The following is a 23,446-nucleotide window of genomic DNA, read 5'->3' as shown; positions in this document are numbered from 1 at the left end:
TCATGTCTGGGTCCTCCCACATGTTGTTACATGTGTGATACACAGCTTCATAATACATAGCTTGTTTCTCTGTCTTTTGTCAAGCTGATTTACAGTGCCGCCACCTGAGAACCTGGTGGAGGAAAAAAGATGATTTTTTTTAGTCCCCTACAGTTTTAAAAGACAACTTAAAAAAAAAAACAAAAAACAAAAAAAAACTAATGACAGAAAATAAACATGTATCAAAGATTGTATTTAACTCATTAATGATGGAACTAGAGAGATATTACAACAGGTTCAGATGAGAATTGGATGAAAAGAGATTTCTCCTTTGGACAACATTCATTTGTATCTCTAGGAACAGGAATAACTTGTTTCCCTATATATAGGAAACATGGCATCACCATCAGCATTCCGCAAGTTAATTTCAATTTCTGTGGAAATTTATGCATGAGGACAATTAGAGTCTAATTCATCTCCAGAAAATCTAGACTCTAAGCATGAAGATAATGTTCCGGAGGCAGCTCCCAGTGGTGTATGTGGGGAGTGGGTGCAAGTTTTCAGGCTGGGGTAGGGAGAGGTCCTCTATCAATAAGATGAGGAGGGGAATTAGGTCTCTGGAAGGCTGCTCCCCCTGCCTCCACTCCCCTACTGCCTCCTCCCTTAGCGTGTGGTCTCCTCCTTCCATGTACTGAGTCTCTAGATAAAAGTACCTGAAGGGCTACCGGGAAGAGTACTGGGTGAGTGTTTCCTCTGACTGACATGAGGGATGGAGGGGAAATGGAGGATGATGGAAGCTTCCCTAGGACAGCATCACAGGCTGCTCCCAGAGGCTCAAGTGAACTCTTCAAAGATGTTTTTCAGCAAATCGGTAAGCATGACCAGTTAGAGAATATTTAGGAGATGGAAGAGAGGATAGGAGAAAGACGAGTTGTCATCCAGAGGTAAGACTGGAAATGCAAGCAAAGGCTGGACTTGAAATGTTGAGCTAAAGAGATCCAAGGTGATGGTCATTTATTCAACAAATTCTGAGCCTCCACCATGTACCAGCACCTATTATAGGTGCTTTGGAGATATCAGTGTATGCAACATGTAAAAATCCCAGCCATCTAAGTGGTAGGAAATACATAGAAAAACATATGGTGCATTTGACAGCATAAAAATACTATGAAAATAATAGAGCCGGGAAGGGGGATTGTGGGCCAGGGCAGGACAGACTGCAATTTAAATAAGGTTGTCAAGCTAGACCTCACTGTAGGGTGACATCAGAGCAAACACTTGAAGAAGACGGGGAACTAGCCCAGGAGCTATCTAGGAGAAAGAGAGTTCTAGGCAGAGGAAAGAGCCAGTGCAAAGGCCCTAAGTTGGAAGGGTGCCTGGCTTGCATGAGGAACAGCAGAGGCCAGATAGCTGGAGCCAGGATAGCAGATGAGGTCAGGCAGTGGGGCCAGGTCATGCAGGGCTGTGGTCTGCTGTAAAAATGACTGCTTTTACTCAGACGGAAAAAGGGGGCTTAAGGATTTTGAGCAGAAGAATATCATGATATGATTTATGTTTTGAGAATAAGCTGTAGGAGGCCAAGAGTGGAAATAGGAAAACCAGTCAAGAGGCTACTATAGTGAAGATTTGGACAAGTGCTGCACTGCCTCCAGGATGGTAGCAATGGAAGCGATCAGATTCTGAATGTATTTTGAAGATCGAACCAACTGGATTTTTCAGTAGACTGACCACCTCATTTAAATATATATTGTGATTATGACAAAAGGAGGGGAGTCAAGGACCATTCCCAAGTTTTGAACCAGAAAGAGAATTGCCATCAACAAAGGTGGGGGAAAGCTGGGCAGAGAGGTTTGGGGTCAGAGTGTGTTTTGGCGGAGAGGAGGATTAGGAGTTTAGTTTGGGACTTTACTACGTTTGAGATACCTGTTAGACATCAAATCACAAAGATCTGCGTACCAGCAAAAAGGGACTTTCCTTCTAAATGCACTTACACGGTAAGGCCCAAAAGTGTCCTAAGGTGATATTTCCCTAATTTAAACACTGCAAATCAAGCCCAGGGGTGGAGATTAACCATGCAAATGAGACATGCGATGTATGAAGAAGCATGTAGACTCACTGCACAGGCGCCAAGAAACCTCCGCCTTCACATGCCTAGACATAGTTTTTACCCTGTCGAGCTCTCTTTAAAACCCTGCCCCAACTTCTGTCCAGGAGCCACCCGAACATTTCCTTTCTCTGCGTTGTTCCCTGTACACAAGCTTAATAAACCTTTACCTCTAGCCTGAACTTTCTGTGGTGATTTCTCTTGGTTTCTATCCTGGGAGATCACAAGAACCTGGGGCAAGGTAGGTAACAATAGTAAGAATTTTAAAAGATGAAATCTGTGAAAGGGCATTGTTTCTTCACTCAGTAACCATTTAGTGATTAAGCACAGGGCTTGGTTCAGGGCGTAGGAATGTGAATTAGACGCAGAAATGAAAATCCATCAACACAATGCAATACATTCAGTCAGGGATTATTGTTTTTACTTAACAAACGTGTGGTATTTATCTTGTGCTAGCACTGTTCTAAATACTTTACAAATATTAACTACATTCAAGAAAAAATGGGGCCAGCCCAGTGGCTCAGGTGGTTGGAGCTCCGTGCTCCTAATGCCAAAGGCTGCTGGGATTCCCACATGGGCCAGTGGGCTCTCAACCACAAGGCTGCCGATTTGACTCCTCGAGTCCCGCAAGGGATGGTGGGCTGCGCCCCCTGCAACTAACGACGGCAACTGGACCTGGAGCTTAGTTGCGGCCTCCACAACTAAGATTGAAAGGACAACAACTTGACTTGGGAAAAATCCTGGAAGTACACACTATTCCCCAATAAAGTCCTGTTCCCCTTCCCCAATAAACTCTTTAAAAAAAAAAAAAAGAAAGAAAGAAAGAAAAAAAATGGCACAGGATACAGTGAAAAGTTGAAGACAAGATTGAGGAGATTCAGGATGTCTCTCCAGTAAATAGCTTAAAGGCCATTCTTTTGACAAATATTTGTAGAGTGCCTTCGTGAGGGTGGTACATACCTCTTAATCTGAAACTGGGGCCTGCAGTTGAATCCTGCTAGAACAAAGTAGTTCTTTTGGGCCCTCCTGTATTCACTAATTCATGACTGCATTTACCAATGAGCCTGGGTGTGCTAGGGAGAAGTTCTTAGGAGCAGGGAGAGGTTTCTATTCTATTCTTATCCCTTCACACACAACCACCCTCATATGCCAGGCTGTGGCCAGCACCTTTTCTGAGTCATTTCCTAGTCCCACTTTAATGCTTTTTTTTTTTTTTTTCACTGCTTTTTGATTTTCCCCCAATCAGATGAAGGGAACCAAAATGTTGCCACTTTAAGCTTGTTTTGGGGATACTAAGCTCTTTATTAACAAACAAGACTCAGAACCTTTGACCCTCCCTCCTTTCCTGCTCAAGAGATTCAGACAGGAAAGCCTGCTTTAGGAAGGGAGCCTTGGCTAAACTGCTTTAAGAATCTTCACCCTGGCACTTTTGGGGCTGTTTGGATATAGAACAAATAAGCTTAGAACACTTACTAAGCTCTCAATGTTATTTTCTTTCTTTCTGACTTTTTCATATCATACTTTGTAAGTGCATAACCACCTATGAGGAAGTCAGTTTGTGCTTCCTAGGTAGAATGAAGAGATTTTAAACCTAGAGATCAGTAAAGGCTGGAACTGATTTTAGGAACTTTGGGGTTTTGTGGGCTTTGGCTTTTGGGAGGTTTGGTCTGGGGGATTTCTTTCTTGTTCATTTTGATATTTGAACTAACATCAGGAAATATCTTTGTCTTGAAAGGTACATTTGACTTTAAAGAGCCTTAGTAGGTGTGGGCCAGAGTAGACTGGCTGCTTTGGACTAGAAGTATACTACAGTAGTAGCATTCAAACTTTTTGAACAGACTCACAATAAGAAATACATTTTTCTTCATGACCCATCATACACATAGCATACACATATGTAACTGAAACATAAATTTCATGAAACTGTGTGTCATACCCTCTGATATTTTCTAGTCTGTGAGGATCCGCTACGGGCTCACAATTTTGAAAAAATGCTTCACCAGGGCAAAGTGACTGAGAGACCTGTTGGGAAGTCTAACAGTCTACATTCTAATGGGAGCTCCCCACTTACAGCTGCGTGCCTCGGGTCAATTAATTAACCTTTCTAAACCTTACGGTCCTCAAATGTAATATGGGAATAAGCTACTTCAAAGGATTTTTTGGGAATGAGATAGTAAGCATTCACAATCGCTTTTATAACTCTGCATCTGCATTCAAGAAAGCCCCTAAGGTTTCCAAAATTGTTCAGCTCAGTACCCCAAGAATATTAATCATTCCATACGTTTATATAGCAAAGCTCCCGTGGTAAAAGCCCCGTCTATTTCCCATTACCTGTGCACACTGTGGACCTCTGAGGGAGGCACCTAAAGCCAGTGAGCCTGAACCACACCTCATCTTTGGCCCCTGCTCTCACATCTCTGAATAGCCTAGCCCCCAAACCCAATGTCCCTTGATTCTGAACAATGTCCCTTGATGTGTCTTTGTCTTGGATCATGCAGTCTTCACCTGAAATGTCTTTCTTCTTTTATTTCTGCTTAAACAACACCTACACAGGCCTCAAGATCAGGATCAAGTGTTGCCTTCTGTATATACTGTACAGGCTCTCCTCGTGATTGTTTTTCTCCCCTTTTCCCAAAATCCTGTCCTAACATTTAATGAAGAAAGAAAGAAACAACCACATGTAAGCATTTCATCTTTGGAAAGCAGAGATTATACAACTCCAAAATAATCTTTATATAATTAAATAACCCTTATTTAGTATGGGAATTTCACATACACCTCTGACTTGGACTGTGGCTCAGTTATAGCCTTACAATTTGTCTCAGTTATTTTCAGACATACATTGCATCTCAGATATTTGTGTGTCTCTTATTTTGTTTTGTTTTTAGTTCTAGGAGATGTAATATTGAGAGTAAGGTATTGATCGAAGTGTGATGGGAGAACAATGAACATAAATTTAATTATTTGCAAACAAACAAAAAAGTTAAATATATGAATTGCAGCTGTTCTGGGGCTGTTTATTATATGACATTCCTGGTGGATCTGTTCCAGATGCATTTTTAACAAGAGGAGGCAGGGCAATTTGTTAGGACTTGTATGGAGCAGATGGATCAGCTCAACTTTCTGGCAGTTGCTCTGCCATCCTATGCCCTGTGTAGCAAAGGGAAGTTTTGTTTTCGATCAGGATTTTTCTTGCTTAAAGCCAAAGAGAATGGGGAAAGGGTGAAGGTGTTGCCAAGAAGCTTGGCATGGGCATTAGAACACCTCTGGCCTAATTTCTCCATCTAAAGAATGGATGGAAAAGGTTTCTGTTGTGTGTTCCTGACCAACCTTGGGGTAGGTGGTCACTCTTACTTTGGAAATTCTGTTTCCATCCCTAGGACGAGGAGGAAAACTCTAGAGTTCTAGTGGCCATCCTACTTAGGCTGAAATTAAAATGTTCCTGAGACCGCACCCCCAAATGTTCCCCACATACGCGAGCATTCTAGACAAAAGAGATAAAAAAAACACACAAAAAAACCCATTTCTGTTCAGATTGAAATGCAGAGCTAAACTTGGGATCTAGGACACTGGTTAGTCTATTTTAAGCACCACATCCACTCCAACCCTTCCTGTATTTTCCTTCTCAAGCACTCTCACACTCATTTTTAAGATCCTGACAATTAAAAAGCTTTGGCAACGTTACCCACTAGATTTGTATTAACCGCTTCTTGATACCCCAACTATCTATGGTTGTAGTTTTTTAAATAATTTTTTAATTTTTCAGTTATAGTTGACATACAATTTTATATTAGCTTCAGGTGTACAACATAGTGATTAGACATTTATATAACTTATGAGATAAATCTAGTACCTATCTGATGCCATACATAGTTTTTACAATACTCCTTATGTTATACTTTTATTTCCTCATGACTATTTTGTAACTACCAATTTTTACTTCTTAATCCCTCCCCATTTTTACCCACCCCCAACCCCCCCTCCCATCTGGCAACCATAAAAGTGTTCTCTGTATTTGTGAGTTTGTTTCTCTTTTGTTTCTTCATTTATTTTGTTCTTTAGATTCCACATGTAAGTGAAATCATATTGCATTTGTCTTTCTCTGTCTGACTTACTCTACTCTGCATAATATCCTCTAGGTCCATTCACGTTGTTGCAGATGGCAAGATTTCATTTTTCTTTATGGCTAACATTCCACTATAAATATATGTACCACCCCTTCTTTATCTATTCATCCACTGATGGACACCCAGGCTGCCTCCATATCTTGGCCATTGTAAAAAAAATGCTGCAATGAATATATGTTTGCACATGTCCCTTCCAAGTACTGTTTTGGGTTTCTTTGGATAAATATTCCAAAGTAGAATTACTGGGTCCTTCTTTGTCTCTTGTTATAGCCTTTGTTTTATAGTCTCGTACAAATATTGCTACCTCAGCTTTTTTTGTTTGTTTCCATTTTCATGAAATATCTTTTTCCATCTCTTTACTTTTAGTATATGTGTGTCTTTCTGTTGTCATGCAGCAGCCTACCCATCTGTCCCCTCGTACCTACCCCTAAAGAAAGGAGAGTCTGTGAGACTGATCCTTTCAGGGACTTTGCTTCACCTTTGTGCTTACACCTTATGTCTCCATGTTTGGCTCCAAAGGATGGCTGGTTAGTCAATGACGGGTAAGATTTCTCAAGGGAGGAACAACCTAAGACAGCACAGTCACATAGGGGCCATCAGGAGAACTCACGGGGTTGATAGAGGTGGGCATAGACCCCCATCTTCCCCCGGCTAAGGAGAGCTTCTGCCTCTGTGGCTATATTCCTTCCCACAACCTGCTTGGGAAGAGATTCAATGATGTGATAACATCAGTTTTCCATCTATTCATATCAGTAAGTTTCAGCATAAAGATTTTGTCCATTGGGGAGGTACATACAACAATTACTAAGACATCCTGTGACTTTTGGTTCCAGCTGCTTGCAGGCAAGGGTGATTGGTTTGAATCAGTTTCCTAGGATAATGTATGAAATTCACAGACTGTTGAGAAAACAATGTTACTTCCTTGTGTGTACATCAATAAAAGCCAGAAGGTGGCCCGATTCGGGGCTCTCAGTCCTTTGAGGCTGTGAGACCTTAGTGCATAAATCTCTTGACTTCTGTTTCTTTCTTAACCCTTCGCAACCCCTTCTCATTCTCTCACTGCCCGTGTTGCGCTGGACACGACATCTTTCAATCTGAAGTGAGTCTCTTGTAAGCAGTATATGGAAGAGTTGTTTTCTTATCCATTAAGATACTTTATGTCTTGCTATTGGAGTATTTAATTCATTTACATTGAAAATAATTGTTGATAGATATGTAGTTATTGCCATTTTATTATTCATATTTTTTTACCTCCTTTTTTTCCTTCTTCTTCTTAAACAAGTCCCTTTAACATTTCTTGCAATACTGGTTTGGTGGTGATGAAGTCTTTTAGTTTTTTCTTGTTGGGAAGCTCTTTATCTGTCCTTCAATTCCAAATTATAGCTTTGCTGGGTAGAGTAATCTTGGTTGTAGGTCCCTGCTTTTCATCATTTTGAATATTTTGTAACAATCCCTTCTGTTTTGCAAAGTTTCTGTTGAGGAATCAGTGGACAGTCTTATTGCAGTTCCCTTGTAGGTAACTGTTTTTCTCTCACTGCTTTTAGGATTCTGTCTGTCTTTCACTTTTGGCATTTTAATTATGATGTGTCTTCATGTGGGCCTCTTTGGTTTCATCTTGTTTGGGACTCTCTGAACTACCTGGGTTTGTGTGTCTAGTTCCTTTACCAAGTCAGGGAAGTTTTCTGTCATTATTTCTTCAAATAGGTTTTCAATTCCTTGCTCCCTTTCTTCTCCTTCTTGTACCCCTATGATGCAAATGTTAGTATGCTTGATGCTGTCCCAGAGACCCCTAAACTATCTTCATTTTTTTGGGTTCTTTGTTCTTTTTGCTGTTCTGATTGGGTATTTTCTGATACCTTATTTTCCAAATTACTGATTCTATCCTCTGCTTCTTCTAATGTCATCTAATGTACCCTTGATTCCCTTTAATGTATTCTTCATTTCAGTTTGTATATTCTTCATTTCTGATTGGATTTTTTTTATGTTTTCTACTCCATCTTTATGTCTATCTCTGTTGAAGTCCTCCCTGAGATTATTGTACATCCTTATAACCAGTATTTTGAACTCTGCATCTGGTAGATTGCTTGTCTCCATTTTGTTTATTTTCTGGAGCTTTGTTCTGTTCTTTCTTTTGGGACATGTTTCTTTGTCTCCCCATTTTGGCTGCCTCCCTGTGTTTGTTTCTATGTATTGGGTAGAGTTGCTATGTCTCCCGGTTTTAGTAGAGTGGCCTTATATAGTAGGTGTGCTGTGGGGCACAGTGGCGCAGTCTCCCTGGTCACCTGAGCCATGTGCTCCAGGTGTGTCACTTGTGTGGGTTGTATGTGCCCTCCTGTTGTAGTTCAGCCTTGGTTGCTGTTTGCATATCAATGAGAGGGATTGATCCTGGGCTCATTGGTTGTAATGACTGGCTGTGATTACAGTGGAGGAGCTGTTGTGCAGAATTTACTTTAGCAGGGCTCTGGTGCTTGCCCAGTCTGTTGTTAGGGTGTGTGGTCTGAGGAGGCAGCTGTGTGGTGCTCCTGGCAGTCTGAAGTTGGTCACTGGGTGTGTCAGTTCCAGGGTCTTTTGGGAGGGGCCCTACCACAGGCCAAGTTTAGCAGCAGCCTGTGCCATGCTCCTGGGCCACCTGGAATGAGCCACAAAGCAATCCACAGATGGCTATCACCTATACTGAGCTGTAGGTGCCTGGGGAGAGGCCAAGTCTTGAACCAAGGTCTGCTACTGCTAGTACTGGGTTTGCAGCTGCTCAGCAAGAAGTATGGGGCACACCAAGGCCATGCAATGCTTGTTTGGGGTTTGTGAAAATTTTAGGAAAATCTTCAGCATGAGCCAAAACAGGCCATTTGTATGGAAAAGCCACTGGAAGCAGCTTGGGTGGGCCTGCAAATTGGGTGGGGTGGGGTTTCAAGGAATCACCTTGGCAGGCAAATGATTTAGCCAGGTTTGTGGAAACTCATATATGGCAGCCACCTTTGTCTGCATGCTGGGAGTGGGGCAGGCTCAGCAAAGGAACAGTGGCTTTGGCATCACTGCTGTCTGGAAGAAAGCTGCCCCTCCAGTCCTCGTCCTGAAGCCAACAACTCAGTTCCTCCCTGTATGTCCCTGGAGCCTTCTGGGCAGCTGCCCCAGAACTGGAGCACACAGCGAGTGGGCCTGTTAAGAGGATCACCTGAGACTCCAGCAGTCTCCCATCTCATTAGCCACAATCTTCACTGGTTTTCACAGCCAGAAGTTGTAGGGACTTCTCTTCCCAGCACTGCAACCCTGGGCTGGGACCCCTTGCTCCTCAGGGGGAATTTCACAGTCGAGATATCCTGATTTTTAACTACCTGTTCCATGTATCTGCCCCTCCTACCATCTCTAGGTGGCTTCTTCTGTATATTCTTAGTTGTAGGACTTCTCTGCAGCTTGACTTCAGGTACTTCGCAAGGACGGTTGTTCTGTAGTTCAGTTGTAATTTTGATGTGGTCATAAGATGATGCAAACACAGCATTTCCTACTTCATCATCTTGACCAACCCTCCCCCTGACTGTAGTTTTAAACCCTTATTGTATAGCCTGAAATTGTTTAACTGATATTCTTTCTACTCAAACCCCTCTTTAATCAGTGTGCTACGCAGTGCCAGAGTAATTGCTCTAAAATGCAAATCTGTCTCCCTCTTAACATCCTTCACGAACTCCATAACATTATAAGAAAAATTCTAAGTGTCCTGGTATGGCACACAAGACCTTTCATGTTCTGTTCCTAGAACCTCTGCAGGCTCATATTATTTTTTTAATTGGGGAATATTGGGGAACAGTGTGTTTCTCCAGGGCCCATCAGCTCCAAGTCGTTGTCCTTCAATCTAGTTGTGGAGGGCACAGCTCAGCTCCAAGTCCAGTCACCATTTTCAATCTTTAGTTGCAGGGGGCGCAGCCCACCATCCCATGATGGGGAATTGAACTGGCAACCTTGTTGTTATGAGCTCATGCTCTAACCAACTGAGCCATCCCAGCCGTCCCTCTGGAAGCTCAGCGGCAGCTTGCTGTCTTCAATCTAGTTGTGGAGGGTGCAGCTCACTGGCCTATGTGGGAATCGAACCGGCAACCCTGTTGTTCAGAGCTTGTGCTCTAACCAACTGAGTCATCTGGCCACCCCCAGGCTCACATTTTTCACTTCACCTGCATATGAATTCCCAGAACTTTTCAGCCTTTGTGTCTATACTCTGATTTCCTCAAGGAAATGCCTTCTACCAACACCCAGATGAGCTGTGCCTTCTTACATGAAGCGCTCGTTGACCTCTTCCCTCCTCCAACTACTCTTGGCCAATGGTTCCTCCTTTGTATTCATCTACAGCATTCTGCTTATCTCTATCATGATAGTTATCTCTTCAATTAGCTCCTTCATGGTAGAGTATGTGTATAGTGGGAATCCCTATTTATCAAATTTAACTGAAGTGATTTTTTAGTTGATTTTTTATTGAGGTAACATTGGTTTATACTAAGTTGATTTTTAATCTTTTAGAAGTTCCAATACTGGCAAGCTTTTTCCAGTATCAGGGTATTTGCATAATTAGATCTGGAATAATTTTCTTCTTATTTCCTACATAGCACATGTTACAATTTCAAATTATTTATGAAGGTAATATAGCGAATAGTTAACAGCCTGGGAACTTACATCAGAATGTCTAATTTCAAAATGCAAAATGGGTGACCTTAAGCAATTTTCTCACTTTCTATGTCTATGTGTACATGCCTCAGTTCCTTATTTGTAAAAGGGGACTAATAATCCTGGTTATGAGGATTAAGTTAAACAAGATAATATTTGCTAAATGAGATAATATTTGCTAAACAGACTTGTGTGGCATGTAGCTAATATTTATTGCTGTTTATTTAAAAAACATTTTTTAATTAATGAATGTCATTTCACTGTAAGCTCCAAGAAGCTAAGGACTCTGATATCTTCACTATTGTATCCTAGCATGGCATACTAGTAAGTGCAAAATAAATTTGTGTAATCTGAATGGCTGAATAAATAACAATACGTACTTTAGAATATTAACTGAAGATAAGGAGGAAACTGTGACTGCTTATCACAGTGATATCAGAAGCCACATCAGCGGCTTTCTTTAATTAACAATTAACTTTCTAACCCTTATGTTCACTTGGCAACATAACCAAGCAATTCTTTTTTTCTTTAGTTTACGTGAAAACACTTGGATGAAAGTTAGATGAATGGAGTCATTCTTGGATTTTTATTAGAGGAAATTGTTCTCTTATTTACTTTACTCAGAACTGAGAGTATCATGTCTAGGACTGACGAAGAAGTTGTTGGAATAAACAAGCTCAGGTTAAGGTGACCTTGCTCTACAGAGAACAGAGAGAGTCTTAGGGTGATGTACTATGAGAACAAAATGACAAGCAGTATCAAAATAACAAGGCAATGTAGGCAGCTTTTTAAGCACGTTAAACTCCCAACAGTGATCCTGTAATTTATTCTTAGTGAAAACCTTAGCTCCTGCCCAGAAAAAACATCTTATGAAATTAGTAGTATAGACAGAGGAGAGAAAAGGACAACTTTTCACTTTTTAGTAGGGAAAGAAGTAAAGTTCTGAGAAAGAAAGAAAGTCTAATATCAGCTTCCCTAGGTTATGGGTTTTTTAAAAAAATCAGAAGACTTTCAACAAAAAGATTTTAAGAAATAAGTCAATGGATAAAGGGAGTGAGAATAGTTATGCTGGAAAACCTAGGTTGAGGAGAGGCACAGTGGCTTAATACAGTCAAGGCAGAAAGGATAACAGTATGTTACTTAGTTCTCATGCTCTTATAAAGGCTATCCAAGTGGATGATCAGAAGCAGAGCACTACAAGTTTCATTCATACTGCCAAAAGCTTGTAAAAAACCAATGGCTCCTACACAACCAGAGCACTGAAGGCCCAGGGACAGCTCCTTTATTTTCCAGCTGTAGAATCAGTATCAATTCTTTTGCTGGCCAACTAAATGTGTGTTAAACATTTTTATCCACATCCTGTACTTGTTCCTCTGTATCATAGGTTGTTTACCACATTACATAATCTTAAGGGCTTGGAAGTCATGACTGTGCAAAGCTCAAACATAGGCAGGTGGTAACGGTCTTAGAGGAGGAAGAAGAGTAGGCTTCCTAGTGTAGGTATAGTTCTAGCCCACTAGACTAGAGAATCAAGCTACTGCATCTTAGTCCCCTTCTTAGGAAGGACATTCATAGTGCAGATTCCTTCCTTGGGCAAATGGAAGATGGCTTTCTAGTACTTCTTGCTTGCCCAAAGAACATAGGCCCTCTTATCCTCACAACCCAAATATCCTTTCTTGTTTATAGTATTGTATCTAGAGTTTTTCAATATAAGCCAGATAAAAAAAAAAAGCAATTGTAGCTCTTTCCAACCCAATGAGAAAGACTGGAGGATTGAGGAAAGGAAGGAAGCTGAGGAGGACTGGGGAGGGGGCTCTAGCAGGCGTATACTTACCACTTTTTGGTTCCCTTCGTTATCGGTGAGCAGCCACTCGATATCCAGGGTGTCTTTTTCTGGAAGCCCCAGTTGGTGATGACAGGGCAAAGTGACCTTTTCCTCTGCCACTCTCTTGATCTCAGTGTGAGTCCCCAAGGTTCCAACATAGTAGGAAACTAGAAGAGGAAAAACCTCTAATGAACAATACAAAGACTGCATGGCAATGCGGAGGAAGCAAATACTACAATGAATCATTACTGGGTGTTCTTGTGAGCAAGGAGCGTGTCAAGGTGTTGGAACAATCCTAGACCAGAAATGCTGGAAGCCCCGGGGTCTCACACTCTCTCCTCAATTAACTGAATTCATCACATCTTCCTTAAATCCCTCGAGTTACACTTTTACTAATGCCTATCTTTCCTATCTTATTGGGTTTTTATGAATGATGAAATTATTCAGGCCACAACAACTGTGTTTTTCGATCTTTCCCTCCCCTACTAGCAGATGCTTCCAATAAGACAGAAACCAAAAGGGAAGACAGGGGTTAGCACCTCCCCAGAAAAGGCGCCAGATAGGAGTTCACTCCTTAGAGCCTTCTTAGAAACAGGTTACCTTCACAGACCTCTGAGGAAGTGCAGGAATGCCTCAGGGAACAAGTGGGCTCTTCTGGGCAGTTCCTGCGTCCCTTAAGGACACGCACTCTCCTATAACCCGACTTCTATCTTACATTCTCTGTAGTTTCATATTACATGGCTTCAAACTATGAAGCGACCCTTTCTATCCAAAGCTAAACGCTGAGTTACCACATTTGGATCCTGTCCCTCTATCGATTCAATATCCCTTTGGCCAACAGGAATTCAGTTCCACTTTTGGCTTTCTTTACCTCCAACTTTCATCTATTTCCAGGAATGGTATCCTGTCAGCAACTTTGGACTCCAAGCTCACCTTTTCTCCTTACTTTTAATCTCTCTCTTAGTACCTGGCTGAGGCGCTGACTTGTTGACTATTAAATCTAGAGTATTAATGACTGATGAATGGGTATGATGAGACCCCAACTGGATCTAGGTCTGATGTGCCTGGCATTCAAGGTGTGTGTGAGCTCTGGATCTTCCTTTATCTTCTTATACAGTAATAAAGAAGCTCAGCGTGAAAAGTGATGTTCAAGCCATTTACAGTGTAACAGAATCATACAACCGCCAAGTTAAAACAGTCCGAAGTGCCAGGGCTTGTGTGAAGTCCTCGGAGAGAGAGAGAGAGAGAGCGAGAACTCACTGTCACCTCAGGAGGGTTTTAAGCATTGAAAACCAAGAATCGTGACTAATAGAAACACATAAGCTACCTCTCTTATTGCTTGTTCGTTTCCCCAAATTGATCAGCAGCAAATCTGTGGAAAGGATAAGGGCCTGTATTCTTGCCTGCAGGGAAATGAAACAAAGAAGAAGGGAGCAGGGGAGACTGTGGCTCATTCTCTACTAGAGGGCTGACTGGCTGAAATGCAGGGTTAGAGCCCTCAGAGGCATCCACACTAACAAGAGCAGCAGGTGGATTCCCAAGCTCCATGGCAAAGAAAGGAGACCATAGAAATATGCTAAGCATAAGAAGGAGTCTTCAGAACCAACAACATAAGCCCCTTATAAGGTCTTACTGACATTCTCAACACGGTTCTTGTTATTTCTGTTTAGAATTTGACATCGCAGTGGAAGTAGCCATGATTCAGTGAGCATTTCTTGTAGTTTTTGCTCTAGACTGAGCACGCAAATCTATGAAGAAAGTGTAACTATCTAAATTTATGGAGAAAATGTAAAGAGGGGGTTAGCAACTTGCACAATATCACATAGCTAGGAAATGACAGAGCAGGGGCTCCACCCAGATCTCACTGCGAAGCTCATACTCTGACAGCCATGCTATATGCTCGTACCCTGTGGTTTATGTGGCTTCCAGGATTTTGGGGTTCTCCCATTAGCCAATAAGCTTCTTAAAATTCAGTACCACTCACCACTGTATTCCCATAGCACCCAGCTCTGGGTCTAACACACTGCAAATGCTTCATAAGAATTGATTTGAATCTAAGCCATGCACTCATTTTACCAAGGAGCAAACTGAGGCCTGGGGAATAAAGGAGTCAGCCAAATGTCTTACATCTCATTTAGTGGCAGAAATAAGCCATATAAAACCCATCTTCCCTCAGTCCCGTGAAGCTGTTATAGAACAGCAGGGAAAGTAGTAAGCTTGCAAGGAGTTGTGCCTTCGATCCCTGATCACTTCCCACTAGACACAACAATGCCCAAATGAAACAAGTGTCCCACACCCTTGGCAAAGTTAGAGAACCCACCACAATTTGATGCATACAGTAGACACTTACTATATACATTGAACAAATAAATGTAAACATCAGCTATGAAATTTGCCAATTTTAGCCACTAGAGGGCATCAAAGGCTCAGGTTTGGTTGCTGTCCCCAAAGGAAAGGAACATAGTGGTGGGTGGTGTGCTTTGCCAGGGCGCCAAGTTCTATTTATACTATATCCAGAACTATATACAGCAGTGCAGGGAGGGTGCCACTCAGTGAATACAAATTACCAAGGCAGGTAGCCTCAAAATCAGTTCATGCTCCCCTAGTCTTTCCTGAACCCCAGCTCCCCAGACACAAAGAGGCCACTACCTAGGATCCCTGCAGATTTCTCAGGTCCTTCTGAGCTTTTCTTTTTTTTTTTCCACCCACACCTCTGTTTTGTAGTCTAAGCAGACAGGGGCCTGGGCTCTGTGTATAACCCGGCTTGGCAATGCTCCCAGGGGCTGCTGAGCATGGATCTGCCACCTGGTGGGTGAGCGGGAAGGGGCAATCCAAATACCCACTGGCCAGCCTTGGGTTCCCTGGGCACTGAAATATTCATCTTCATTAGGAAGGACCTTAGAGATCATCAAGATTTAACTTATGAGGAAACTACAGGCTGGAGGATTTAAATTTTATGTCGCAAAGCTAATTGAACCACAAATATGGGAAAAAAATCTCCGGTGGGTGTTTGGGACTCTTGCAGCATTTGACAGTGGGGAGAGGTGCTGGAAGGTGGTAGAGGGGAGGGCCGCCTCCATTTCCATGGGCACATGCAGAATGCAGTCATGGCAGCCACAGGCTCTCCGTAAGTGGAGGCTTCTGCATGTAACTCAGATACTTAAAAGACGTTTGGGAGCTTGGGAAAATTACCCTCTCTGAGCCTCAGTGTTCTCATCTGCAAAGAGGGAGTTAACCAAGCTGAGGTAAAGCACCTGGTGATGGAACACAGGCGTTTCTCTCTAAGTGCTCTTCTCTACTAGAAGGGCATTTTCTCGGATGACTGTGCTGCCTTCAGTCAGTTAAGATTAGCTTAAGGTTTTATTCTCTAAAGGGCATTTGCATTTAGTAAAGATTCTCTTGAACCTTCAAGACCTCCTTCAAAGAGATGGGACAGAAGTAACTTTTTTTTCAACATGAATACTTTCATATAACTGAGGGAAAATAAGCCATATATTTTGAAGATAAATCCATTGAGAAGATGATAGTAAATTTTTAAAAGGTGATTTCTATAACCAATTGACTAGTTCTTTCACATTAAAACATTCATAAGTGAAGTCTTCAAAAAATTTTTTTGAACAAGGAGAGCATTGTTTCTGTGGTCAGATAGACGTCTTGAATGACCCTTCCAAGGAAGTTCACTTAGTCCAACTTAATGAAACCTATAGCCTTCGCTTACTGACGGAAACACTGTTTCCATCACATATTAAGGCCGAATTTCCAGATCAGACCATGTGGGTTTGAGCAGATGTGGCCGGAATAAGAACGCTAGCCAAATTTTCTCAGATGGCTCCCCATAGAGCCACTGGTGACCCATCTTGCTTCCATGGATGCAACAAAGCAAAAGGCCAAGGGTAACTTTTAATAGAAACTAGGATGCTGCATTTCTCTATTCCGCTAACAGAGAATTCTGCTTTTCAAATACTTACTGAATGCCTACAGGGCACAAGTTGCCTGGGTCTGGCAGTTAAGTCTGCATGCTTACTCTCTCCAAAGAAGGGATTCTCCGGTGTTGCCATCATCAACACAGGCACCCAGCACTCCCCAGAGCCCCATCTCGGAGAGGCCACAGTGCCACTGGTGGAGAACAAGGGGGCTGTGCTTTAGAACTGAGTTGTTTACTAGGCTATATCGACACACAGTTTACAAGGAGCAAAGCTAGAGAGCTATAGTAGTTACTGTTCGATGTCAGGAGCAGGAGCGGTGCCATTCACTCTATTTAACGTACAGCAGGGAACCCTTCCATTCGGTGATTGCACTTTTCTCAATGGACCTGTTCACTTACCAGAATGGGAAGAGAATTTTCTTGTGTTTTACGGAACATAGAATATTAGAGAAAGCCTCAGGAAAATCAAAATCATCACATTGGTCGGAAAAATTCAGAGGACTTTGGAAATTTTAAAATCAACTTCTCTCATTTTATAGATCAAGAAATTGAGGCTTAGAGAGAAGTGACTTACCGAAAGCCCTCCTGATTTCTAGACTAATATACATATACATGTAAAATTCTGTAGGGGTACATGTGTTGTATGTGTGTAGCATTTACTTTCCAGACTGTTTCTGGAATACTGTATGCAATTCAAGCTACAGCATGATGCAATAGGAAGAGTATGAGCTTTGGAGTTAGATGTAGATTTAAGTAGTGGCCAAAAGACCAATGAATTCCCTGACTGCGCTGAGTCTTTTTCTTCTCTGTAAGATGAATATAAAAATATCCACTGTGAAAGATTGTTGGAAGAATTATTTATGATGTATGTAAAGTGTTTGGTGCTGGCACATGCTATATAATACATACTCAAAAAATGGTAATTATTATTACTAATAAGTGTGCACAGTGTAGTTTGAAAGATAAGAAAAACATTCTGAGGAGGTGAAGCAGAACTGTGAGGAGTTTGGAAGTCATTTTGTTTGATAACTGTTAATATTTGGCCACATTTGCTTAATCTCTCTCTCCATATGTATATTTTTTTGCTGCACCAGTTGAATGTAAGTTGCAGAGAGCATGACACTTTGCCTCCAAGTGTTTCAGCAAGCACCTCCTAAAAATAAGGCTGTTCTTCTCCACAACCACAAACCGTTATCACACCTAAGAAAATTAATAATATTGTATGGAAGATCATTTCTGACAAGAGTGTTAAGGGATACTCTGAGAATAAGTGGGACTGAGCTAGTTCTAGAAAGATAGACAGGCTTTTTCTGCATAGAGGTGAGGGAAGGAAACAAGCATTCTTGGTGAAGGGAGCAGCTTGAGCAAATGGCAGCACCTGTCCTCTCTTGACAGCTTCCCTCATGATGAACTAGGGAAGTTTGTCTTGTATATCTGTTGCCTTTCTAAACCCACACGAAGCCCAGCTCCAGAATCTCTGTAGGCAGCTCCCTTTTGGAAGAGGAAAACCATAGTCACTATGAGCTGGTAAGTGACTGATAACATTTTAATGTCTTCTTAAACACAAACGTATATAGGGGATGCCAAAAAAAATGTATACACATGACTTGTATTCATTTTTTTTGTTATCAGTGTATGTTGAATTATTACAATTTTAACAGTTTTTCCCTTTCTTAAAATGTGTATTGTCACGTAGGGCGGCCTGCGGGGGTCTCGGCTCCGGCTCCCCACATAAGAACGCAGGATGTGGCTAGGCCAAAAAGGAACATCCACGGAGCCATAGGTAGGGGAGTCATACCACTATAGTCTCACTGGAGGCTGGATTCACACGACGTGCGACCTGCTGTCCGCTTTACTGCCAACCAACCGACGACTCTGTCTCCTCCATAGTCGCGGCAGTTATATTAGTGGCCAATGGCTCAAGGGTTACAGCTGACGGCCAACTAGCCACAGCTGACAGCCATCTACTACCCGAGCCAGCACCTTTTCACGTGAGGCCAAGAGCCTGGAAACTGCTCTCTGGGGCTCTGTCCCCACAGTATACATTTTTTTGGCACCCTCTGTATTTGATATTTAGAGAAAGCCTAAAGCTAAAGGAATGAAGCTTGCAATTTATTAGCAGAATTTCAGACATCTGGGAATTAGTGTGGTGCCTTTTTATTTTTCCCCCCTGGGAGGTGAGTATTTGTTCCTGGAGACCCTTAAATTAATGGTGTGGGTGCAAGGACCAAGGTAGGAGCCTGAGCTATAGGCTTCGAGGTGGGGGGAAACAGGAACAAGCCTACTCCCCCTTCTGGGTCTGTGGGTTGGTTTTAGAGGAGGAGAAGCAGGGAAGGGAGAAGGTGAGACAGAAGAAGGAAAAGGGGAAAGGAAGAGGAGGATGCAGTGGGGCAGGAGGCTGAGCAACGGAGGAGAGTGGGAGCAAAGCTAAAGGTAGGAGAGGAAAGGGGAAACTGAAGAGCCATGTACTGAATAGAAGAGAGCTGAAGTTTTCAGATTAAACACTGATTAAAAATAATCTCCCTTCCCCTTTGTGAAAAAAATGTCTCAGTATGTACTTCGTATGTATTTATCCATATTAAAAATTGTATTGCGTTCTTCACCTGTTGGGTATGGTGCTGTGAATACAAAGATGACAAGTCTCTCCCCTCCCTCAAACCATTTGAAAGCTAATGCTTAATAACACTTTACATTTATTTAGCTCAGCTCATTCAAACGCATTATTGCACTGTGAGCCCCATGAGCTCACCGTGAGCTAATGTTTATTACCACTATTTCAAAGAGAAAATGAAAACCGACCACACAGCTGAGGTCACAGGACTGAAGGGTAGCATTGTGGGGACATTAGCTCACGTTCAATATTTATTCTATTCTCTTTCCCACATCAAAGCTTATTGCCTTTGCCTCAAACTTGGCTGGTTGGAAACACAGAGATAATGTTTATTAAATGTGGACAGCACAGAGATAGGTAGCAGAGCTGATCATACTAGACACACTTAAAATATAGAAGTATCTTGCCAGCTGGAATCCTGACCCAAAAGAATGATGAAATTTAAAAGTTACAGCTATACTAAGCATAGGATGGGAAAAGCCTGGAGAACTTGGGAGACTACAAGATTTACAGTGACCAGTAGTGTGAAATGGCTGCTGAAAAAGGTGATGGAGTCTGGGCTGCATTAAAAGAGGTCTGATGTCCCAAACATGGAGAGGAGCAACTTCACTGTACTCTATACTAATCAAGAGAGTACATCTAGAGCATGCATTCAGTTGTTGCACATTGAGAGAGAACTGACATAAAAGTTGGCATACAGAAGGTTGTGACTAGCAGATAATGGGATTAAAACAAAACAAAACAAAACATGTCATATGAGGGAGGAATAGTTGACTCAACTATAGGTGAAAAGTTAAGAAAATGGAAGACTAAGGGGCAGCATGGTAGTTACCTTTCAACATTTAAAAGGCTACAAAACAAGTAATAGGCTTATTGGGTGTTCCAGAGGGCAGAATTAGGTCTAGGTGGCATAATAGCTTCAACCATAAAAATGATAGATTGAAATCTCCAACACCTTTTTCCAGTTCTGTAATGATATGATTCTCTTACAAAAGACTCTGGGCTTAATATGTTGATACACTTTCTAATAGTTTTGTCTGATAGGAGAATTAGCTGTGTCGTTTAGTAAATTTTTCAATATTGGAGTCATTCAAGTGGGAGTATGTCAAGAGCTGTGAAACGGATTCTTTTATGTGGATGTTGGACTCAATATTTAATGTCCTTCCTAACTATGGTATTCTATGAAATGTTTTTTTGGGTGCTTACTATATTCAAGGAGCTGTCCTAGTGGAAAGGGATGCAAAGTATAAGACACAAATGTATACTGCTATTAGTCAATGTATTTATCACCACCAATCAGCTCTAAACAATTTATACTAATAGTCTAGCTTTGTTCCATTGTCAACATTACTTTTAAACATTATTGAAGGGCCCTTTGAAAGAACTAAAAGGAACTTGCCCATGTAACTATGCATTTCTTTTTTATCTGTGGATGTTTTAATCCACAAGGGGGCAGAATTTACTTAGAGAGGATTAGGCATGCCTGACTTTTCCTATAGTTCTTACATTATTAGTAAAAAGGATTATAATTGACAAAGAATTATAGACTACCTTGGATTTAAGCTTGAGAAGCCCTTTGCCATTTGTGGTTATATGCTAAATTTCAAGCCTTCTGCACTTAATTTTCAAGAGCCACAGAATAAATAAAAATATTAGAAAATATGGTGAGGCATTCGAAAAGAACTTTGTCAAAGAAATAGAAACATACATGATTTTATTAACTTCATGTCACTGTTTTACCTTTTTCCAACTGAACTAGATGCCTACTTTGTATAATACCAAAAAACCCCTTATTTTAATTGCACAATTTATTGTGAAACAAATCAATTACTCAGGTGCTGTGAAATTATTGTCTGCAGAGAGTCCGTAAGAAAAGGCAAAGAGGGAAGGAAAAAAAAACTGTCCCTCGGGGTTTGAAAATTAATCTGGGGAACGTAATTTAGTGGTTACCAGAGGGTAAGGGAGGTGGGGGGTGGGAGATGAGGGTAAGGGGGATCAAATATATGGTGATGGAAGGAGAACTGACTCTGGGTGGTGAACACACAATGTAATTTATAGATGATGTGATACAGAATTGCACACCTGAAATCTATGTAATTTTACTAACAATTGTCACCCCAATAAATTAAAAAACTAACTAAATAAATAATAAAAAAAACAAAAACAAAAACAAAAAAAAACTGTCCCAGAGGGCTTAGAGGGACTGACGAATCAGCAAAAGAACTGTCAAGGTCCTTTCGATCTTGCAATGTAGTTTTTGTTCGAGGCCAGTGACTTCCTGAATTACAAAATCCTGAATGCTCTGGTCACATGTAGTCTAGAATCTCAAGGTTGGGAAGGCCTACAGAAAGTCATTGTCTTGCCTTCTGGGCAATTTAGTAATTAAAATTAGTCTTCGGAAAAGTATAAAAATTTTATATTCTCTTATTATGACTGAGAATCTGAAATCACAGTAAAAGTGTTTTAATATCTTGACAGATCTGTTTGTATCAAATTTTTTTTAATTATACTATATCATAGGCTATTCAGGGATACTGATCTGTCATTAAGTGTTTCCTTAAACAAACACACTATCCTCAATGCTTTACATTCTAGGTGTTACAAAGCAGAACAATGACAAAATAGTTGGCACCCAGAGGAGAGTAACCTGGTGTGCACACCTGTTCAACAAATTTGAATGGCACTCAAATTTGTTACCATATTAGGTACTGCAGGGGATACAAAGATGAATGACATTGTCTTTTGTCTATGAAGAGATTACAGTAATAGAGAAACAAATAGGCACCCAATAAACCAGTTCAAGGCAGTGTGCGATCAATATCGATGTGAGGGTCAGAAAGTGCTATAGGAATTGAGAGGAGGAAGATCACAGAAAGAGTACTTAACCTGGGCCTTGAAAATTTGGTTGAAATTTTAGCAGCTATTAAGTGAGGTGGTGGCATTCCAAAGATTGGGAGTGGCACCCTGACTGCTTAGGAAACCAGTTGCTAAGCTGACCTCAGCACTTAACAGATTAGAACATGACCATGGACCTTAGTCCTGACAAATTCTCACGGACTGGTTAATAATATCACATAATCAGCATATCAGCAGTGTCACTGTCCTACATACTTAGCTTTCACTTTCTGGGAGTAATGTTTTATCCTGGTATCTCCACTAATAAATGTCAGGAGAAGGATACTGACCTGGTCCACATGGATCACTCTGCCACTCAACACACCACTTATCCGTCAAAATTCTGTCTTCAGTAATATGCTAGTACGTGTTCCATGCATGTGTCCATATTCACATATGCAGGAAAACACACACACAGCTTTCTAGGGACCCTTACAAGCATGCCTGTGTCAGTGCACAGATGAGACAAGAGTGTGTCTCATTGATTCTGAGATTCTCTGAGAACTAGACCCCTCACTAACTTATTTCATTGACATGTCTATTTAAAGACACTATCTCATTCCAAATACTAAGTCACTTTCTAAACCTAAATCTTTTTTTTAATTAAAATTTATTGGGGTGACAATTCTTAGTAAAGTTACATAGATTTCAGGTGTACAATTCTGCATTACATCATCTATAAATCCCATTGTGTGTTCACCACCCAGAGTCAGTTCTCCTTCCATCACCATATATTTGATCCTCCTTACCCTCATCTCCCACCTCCCTCCCCCCTTACTCTCTGGTAACCACTAAACTATTGTCTGTGTCTATGAGTTTCTGTTTCTCATTTGTTTGTCTTGTTCTTTTCTTGTTTTTGGTTTATATACCACATATCAGTGAAATCATATGGTTCTCTGCTTTTTCTGTCTGACTTATTTCACTTAGCATTGTAATCTCAAGATCCATCCATGTTGTCACAAATGGTCTTATTTCATCTTGTCTTACTGCCGAATAGTATTCCTTGTGTATATATATCACAACTTCTTTATCCATTCATCATCTTTATCCAAGGACATTTGGGTTGTTTCCAAGTCTTGGCCACAGTAAATAAATCTACAGTGAACACTGGAGCACACAAGTCTTTATGGATAAATGTTTTCAGATTTTTTGGGTAGATACCCAGGAGAGGGATTGCTGGGTCACACGGCAATTCTATCCTTAATTTTTTGAGGAACCTCCACACTGCCTTCCATAGCAGCTGCACCAGTCTGCATTCCCACCAGCAGTGTATGAGGGTTCCTTTTTCTCCACAGCCTCTCCAACACTTGTTACTATTTGTCTTGTTGAT

General features: G+C 41.3%; 1 protein-coding gene and 1 pseudogene across 1 annotated transcript in view; both read right to left on the bottom strand.

Moving 5' to 3' along the window:
* The window catches only part of CLMP (CXADR like membrane protein), a 101,646-nt gene that overhangs the window by 9,792 nt on the left and 68,408 nt on the right, over positions 1–23,446 (bottom strand). The window contains exon 2 of the mRNA XM_033097233.1: positions 12,695–12,852. Within this exon, the coding sequence (XP_032953124.1) occupies positions 12,695–12,852 (158 nt within the window). The remainder of the gene's footprint in view (positions 1–12,694; positions 12,853–23,446) is intronic.
* On the bottom strand, positions 16,367–16,541 carry LOC117017250 (40S ribosomal protein S29-like; annotated as a pseudogene).

The sequence above is a fragment of the Rhinolophus ferrumequinum genome, chromosome 25 (genome assembly GCF_004115265.2).
Source record: "Rhinolophus ferrumequinum isolate MPI-CBG mRhiFer1 chromosome 25, mRhiFer1_v1.p, whole genome shotgun sequence".
NCBI lineage: Eukaryota > Metazoa > Chordata > Mammalia > Chiroptera > Rhinolophidae > Rhinolophus > Rhinolophus ferrumequinum.
This window is presented reverse-complemented; position numbering and strand designations above follow the sequence as displayed.